Raw genomic sequence first — 6,640 nt, 5'->3', positions numbered from 1 at the left:
CGTTGCATGCACTTAACAACCACCAGTTACAGACTGTGCTCATTCCCAGGGTAGATATGAAACTGAGGCTTTTCATATCAGTTCGATTATTCCAGTTGTACACACCCAGTTCTGAAGAAACATCTCTCTTGAGGTCAGTTTGCCATAGAGATGAATCAGGCAGGGCTGGTATGAAATGATGTGGAAAAGTTGATGTCACTGTGCGTTTTAGTTTACAAGTATTTTTGACAGGTGATTTAATGGGGTTGTGGATGCAGCGTTAGGGTTTTCCTTCTCTCCTCAAAGTGTTTTTACATGCAGCAGTAGAATTCTAAAAAAAAAAAGATGATTGAGACAATTGTTTGTTTTCTTTTAGTCTAAAGCTAAACATGAAAATTTAAATGAAAAAAAAAAATCCCAGTTTTTTTCTAATGAACATTTTAATGTCTGGGTCAAAACGTAGATTCAAACTTGAGTTTTCTCAATGCCCATTCAGTGGGACTCAACCCCAACATAAGAATGACATGGATCTATTGGAGTGAGTCCAGGAGGCCACCAGGATGATCTGAGGGCTGGAGCAGCTCTGCTGTGAGGACAGGCTGAGAGAGTTGGGGCTGTTCAGCCTGGAGAAGAGAAGGCTCCAGGGAGACCTTCTAGTGGCTTCCCAGTACCTGAAGGGGCTCCAGGAAGGCTGGGGAGGGACTTACAGAACAAGGGGTGATAATTATAAAATGGACAAAAGTAGATTTAGATGAGATGTGAGGAAGAAGTTCTTCACTGTGAGGGTGGTCAGACACTGGCCCAGGTTGGCCAGAGAAGCTGTGGCTGCTCCTCCCTGGAAGTGTTGAAGGCCAGGCTGGATGAGGCTTTGAGCAACCTGGTCTAGTGGAAGGTGTCCCTGCTGCTGGCAGGGGGGTTGGAACTGGATGAGCTTTAAGGTCCCTCCCAACCCAAACCAGTCTGTGATTCTATGATTCTCCCACTTGCATGGGTTGCAGGTACCTAATTTGGGGACTGAAGGCTCGGATGCTGTTTGATCCATGGCATGAGGGGCAGCATAGAGAAGGACATCACATGCAACCCCTATAGAGATACCTAGAGATAACACCCTGCTGAGTCTGTGCTCTGTGCAGCTCTGTCTGTCCCTTATGGACTGACAGACACCCACAGCACTGACATCCCTGCTCTGAACTCCTCCTTTCAGTCTGCGACGAGCACTCGGACTACAAGGACGCCAAGCTGCTGTACCGCTTCCGCAAGGATGATGGGACCTTCCCTCTCAGTAAGGACATGAAGGTCTTCATGAGAGGGCAGAGTCTTTACGAGAAGTACGTGAGTCCTTCCCCTGCAAAACTCTCTCAGCCAGGGGCATTGGGATGCGCTTTGCTGGCTGCTCTTGCTGATGGTGCTCTACAGCTGGGAGCTGCAGCTGCAGTGGCTTTTCTCTTCCTTCTCTGTGCCTGTGCTGGAGCGTTGGGAAATGGTGTTTCCTGAGTCCTGTTGTAGTTGCAGGACGACCAGTCTCTTTGGGGATGGGCCAGGAGCTGTATTCAGAACTCATGGATGCTTCCAAGGGCTCCAACCCCAGTGCAGGTTCTGGGATCTGATAGAGGGAAGCACGAGGGTTCAGGCAGTTTGAGTGGGCATGTCCAGTGGCTCTTCCCAGCACTCCCCCAGCCTCCATGGGTGAGCTACTTCCAACAGCTCTACTAGGACTACTGTCCCACCAGAATCAGCAGGGTACAGGATCTTCGGGGCCATTGTGGGCCTGCAGCCCTGCACCTCCCTTAGTCTATTTGCAAAATGCATAATGGAAAAACTACTTCTCAGACACTAAAGAAATCTCCTTCTACCTCCAAGTGTTAATTTTCTTTGGGTCGATTGTTTCTTGTTCTAAATCTTCCCAGGCACCTCACGAGTAATTTTGTTAGGCTGTGTTCAACCACAGACCACCCTCTGGACCTGTTTCCTTTAACAGCCTCTTCACATCTTCTCCACCCTCAAACCCTGACAATCAGATTCACAAACAGGCACTGGAGAAGCCTTTCAGCCAGGCAGGTGGGGATTTGGGGTGTCTCCTTGCCCCTCTGGCAGACGTGCATCCCTTGTACTTTGCAGTAGCCACGGGAGCAGGGAGAACATCCAGCACATCTCGTGGCTGAGGCTGCTGCACCCTCTCGTGGAGACACTGGATTTAGCTCTCACACGTGCTGCAAACAGAATAGGTGTTCACTGAAACTCACATTCTCCATCACTTTGGACTCTCTGCCAGTCGTTGCACACATTTGGTTGCTTGCTTGGCTTTATCTGAGGTCACAGATGAACTGGTTTTGCTGAAGCTGCTTCCTCTGGTGTGATGATGATTTACAAAGCTCCCTGACTGCAGCTCTGCATTTCTCCTCCCCTTCCCACTGCTCCCAGACAGGAATGTTTTGGCTGAAACACTTTGTCCACTTCTCTTGGCCTTGCTTTGGCTGGCTGCAGCTCCCATGGGGGATGGCTGGGCTGTACAGCATCACAAGAGCCTTGTCCCACCTCTGTGCTAGGCTGGTGAGCATGGAAGGATCAATTCTGAAGGTGAGAGAGGAGAACTCAGTGAAGTACCAGAGGACTTTCGTGGGTTGTGAGATGATTGACTGGCTTGTTCAGGAGGGAGAAGTGGAGAACCGAAAGGAAGCGGTGGAGCTGGGCCGGGCGCTGCTAGAGCATGGGATCATTCAGCATGGTGAGCAAAGGTTTGGCTGGAGCTGGGATGGAAAGCAAGAGATGAGCGTAGCTGTGAAGGCTGTGCTAAGAACAAACCCCCATTCATGTCACGCAACAAGTGCTGGTCAAGTGCCCACTTAGAGATGGCAATGAGGCCTTTTAGTTCTATGTTTGGAGCTGGTGACCTTTGAAATCGGAGCAATCTTCTACCACCCACAAAGGCTTTGAGCTGAAATCTGAGCTATTGCTCTTCAGTTCTTCAAAGCCTCCAGCCGCAGGACTGGGATCCACCCCTGGGCTTGGAGGGCTGGGTTGTGAGGGTGGGAAGTTCATCTCTGCTTGGCCGGAGATCGTAAGCATCTGCAGGAATTAAACTTTCAATTCAGAAGGAGGGAGTCCTCTGAGTGTCTTGGGACAGGTGACAGAGGGCTGTGACTTGGTGGTGCACCTCTAGGAGATGACATCTCCTGGGGAGGTGGCCCTGCTGTTCCTCCTTCCCTGAAGGTAACGTTCTGAAAGAGTCAGAAAAACTGCAACTCGATGCAGAGACATTAAAATAAATTCATTTGGGTCCCTCAATATATTTGCTATCAACTTTTCACACCCCCTCAGCCTCTCCCTCCTCCCCTGTTCTCTCCTAGTCTCCAATAGGCATCACTTCTTTGACAGTGACAACCTCTACCAATTCTGGACCAACTTTCGACGGAGGCGTCGTCTCACAGAGTTACTCAACGAGAACTCTTCTCGTACCCTCTCCGAGAGCCCAGACAGCCCCTTCTGTCTTCGCAAGCTCAACCCGGACCCAGGCAACACCAGCTTTCTCTCTGGTAACTGTGGATGTGTCTGTGGAGGGGTGTGAAAACAAGGATTACACTACCCGAGTATCTCTGAGGGTCTTGCTCCAGCAAAGCGTAGGGTGTTCCTCCAGGCTTCCCATGAGGTGGCCACCCATCCTGCTGGTTTGTGGTGGATGTCATGATGCAGCAGCAGTCTCTGTGACAGTTCCCCATCCCAGGAAAATAACTCAGCTTATCATCAACTCAGCTCTTGATCTTTCTTTGAAACTAGTTTTACACTTTCTAAGCTCAGATGCCACCTTCAGCATGTGCTTGTCTTTCAGATGTGGGTCAGGGTGGAGGGGGAAGTTTGTTATTTTAAACTAGTCTGTTCTTTCCTTGGGTAATTCTTATTTCTACCTCTTTCAGTCCAGACCAACAAGGAGATCAAAATTGTCTCAGCGGTTCGAAGGAGCAGCATCACTTCCCTTGCTGGAAACTCCAATTCCTACTTCAACCCTACTCCTACGCTGATATTCCCTCCCGTGGCCGAGTGCAACCCCAAATCAGGTCTGGGCTTCTGCATTGCCCCGTTGTTGCACAGGATACATCTGTTCCTTCAGGGCATGGGCCAGTTCAAGCTTCAGGTCTAAACCCATCCACTGTCAGCTTGGTGGCTTGCAGAGGAGAGGGTCAGCCTCACCTCTGAGTCTTGATTTGAAAAGTTGTGCAACTTTTTATGCACTTTATTGTATGAAACCTTTGGTTCTGATAGGATCTGTCACCTTCTGCTCTAGTGTTGAAGAGACCTATCACCAATGAAGAGCTCCTGTCCCCTGGGGCCCCCTACATCAAGAAAACACTAACTGTAAGTGACCATAGCAAATGGTCTTGCTAATCCAACAGGACTGAGCCTTCTGATGACTCTTTGGTAGCTTTCCACTGCTGCTCTGACCTCTGTTGAAACTTTGATTGCATGTCACATCATCACAACTCTTTCTTGATGAGTCTTCGTGGGTTGACATCTTCAGATATTCTTGTGGGTGACAATGTGTGCAGCCTCTGCTTTAAGTTGAATGTGTATGAAAGGGGTAGGTCAGGAAAGAGAACGTCTCCTGGACACACACACACACACAAATAAATCCATTTATACTTCTTCATCCAGCTCCATCCAGCAAACTGTAGAATCAATCAGGTCTTGTGACAGCTGAGACTTTGATGCCTCCCCTGTGTCACACGGATATCACCTTTATGCACATCTTTATGCATCTTTCAGGTTCCTGTTGCCAGTCAGATATGTTGATATGGTCCATCAGCATCTGATGGAGCAGCACTGAACAGGGAACATCTGAGGGCCACTCTTCCCTTTCTTTGGATAGGCTTTTTTTCATGGTCCAAATAAACACCCTGCAGAATCTCCAGGATGCTGCAGCCAACCTGAGTTCGGGGCTTTTGCTTTTTGAATTCTTTCTAAAGCTGTTGGACCAGTCAAGGCAGGGCTGGTGGGTGCTGGGTGTGAATACTGCAAGACAGTTCCTGCCCTGCAGATCGTATCATGCTTGTTTATTTTTGTGTAGAACACAGTTCCTGCCCTGCAGATCCTATCATGCTTGTTTATTTTTGTGTAAAAACTTCTCAGTCCTTTCCTGCCCACCTTTGAAAGGGGGAATCTCACCGTGGCGAGTTTAGGAAGCATGAGGACTGTCTTGCCATACTGGTTTGACACAAGGTGGGTTACAGAAGAGCTGTGGATTAGGTTCCCAAATAAACTGTGCTGTAAAAATTGATGGGAAGGAGCAAGAAAAATAAAGCTGGTGATTAGTGTGGCATGTACGAGGACATGCTGTTCATTCTTGTCCTGAATGCTCTTGCCCTGCCCTTCAACTCTGCCAGCCTGGGCCTTTCATGGCTCATTTCCTTCTGCTTAGCTGTGCAGTTGCTGATATTTATTTCTATGGGTAATGTGCAAAGTCCTTTGGGAATTCCTTTTCTCTTTTAGTCTCATCAGATGGGCACAGAATTACAGCAAATTGCTCTGACAGACTGAGATGATCTCAGTGTGGGGAAAAATTAAGAGTGGCTACTTCCACCCTGGAAATGCTCCCCTGTGCCAAAGAAAAGGCACCGTGTGCGTGCTCTGGAAATGTTCTCGACACGCTCTCGGTGCATGCCTTGCACTTCAACTTGCATGCTGCTTCACTCTTCTGCACTTGCTGACAGGGAATATTAATCAGAAAACAACTTTGCAAAGAGCAATTAATCTGTGGTTCTGCACCTCATTTGGTGCACAGCCCTTTTTCTCCCACCCGTGATAGATTAGGATCATGAGCAGAGCTCTCCATCTCACTAGGAACTGTTGCATCTCCTCTATCCAACCCATTCCTTGGTTTTTAAACCCCTTTTGTTCTACTTGTAGATTGTAGGGGATGCGGTGGGCTGGGGGTTTGTGGTCCGAGGAGGAAGACCTTGCCACATCCAGGCAGTGGATCCAGGAGGACCTGCTGCAGCTGCAGGGATGAAGGTAAAGTCACATGGATATTTGAAATAATGGGATTCTTCAGAGGTAGAGTGTGACTCCTGGTTTGCTTCAGGCAGGATTGAAAGGGGATGGATGAATTTGTTTCATTTACTCCAGAGCCCAGTTAATTTCTCTTTACCTAATCTCATTTGCTACCAGATTGCTAGTTGTTAATATTGTGCCTCATTTCCATCTGTGAAATGAACCACTGCTCATAAATGAATGGTGTTTTTTTTTTCTCTGCTAGCTCACAGTCTAAATCCCTTTGGTCCCTTTTTGGTGATATAGTGATTGTAGCACAGTGTTTATTAGTGCAGCTTGTGGAGTGGTAAATGCTTTAGGGTTTACAGGATTTTCTAGCCAGTTATTTGCATTGCAGCCTCTGGCTCTAGTCAGTTATGGGCAGAAGTTGCCCTGAAGACATCAGCTGAAGGTAACCTGCCCTTCCTCTCCTTGCAGGTGTGCCAGTTTGTTTTCTCAGTGAATGGTATGTACGTTTTACATCTGGACTATCAAACCATCAGCAGCCTCATCATGACAGGACCACGAACTCTTGTGATGGAAGTCATGGAAGCCGTTGAATGAGCAAAGGAGTCTCATCTTACTGCTGTTTGGAAAGGCAGGACAGTCTACTAAGCAAGGATGGACTGTGGGGAGGGAC

At 48.2% G+C, this 6,640-nt stretch overlaps 1 protein-coding gene across 1 annotated transcript; it reads left to right on the top strand.

Annotated features, from left to right (window-relative positions):
• Positions 1-1,183: 1,183 nt before the first annotated feature.
• On the top strand, positions 1,184-6,640 carry LOC104521212 (DEP domain-containing mTOR-interacting protein; the record flags this gene model as incomplete). The annotated part of the gene is made up of 7 exons (XM_010163140.2): positions 1,184-1,307; positions 2,526-2,704; positions 3,327-3,512; positions 3,891-4,031; positions 4,259-4,329; positions 5,878-5,982; positions 6,439-6,640. Coding segments are annotated over 7 exons (932 nt in total), but the record flags the coding sequence as incomplete, so codon positions are not given.

This window comes from Antrostomus carolinensis, unplaced genomic scaffold, assembly GCF_000700745.2.
Source record: "Antrostomus carolinensis isolate BGI_N321 unplaced genomic scaffold, ASM70074v2 scaffold2512, whole genome shotgun sequence".
Classification (NCBI taxonomy): domain Eukaryota; kingdom Metazoa; phylum Chordata; class Aves; order Caprimulgiformes; family Caprimulgidae; genus Antrostomus; species Antrostomus carolinensis.
The sequence above is the reverse complement of the archived record's forward strand: the minus strand, read 5'-3'. Positions and strand labels throughout refer to the sequence as shown.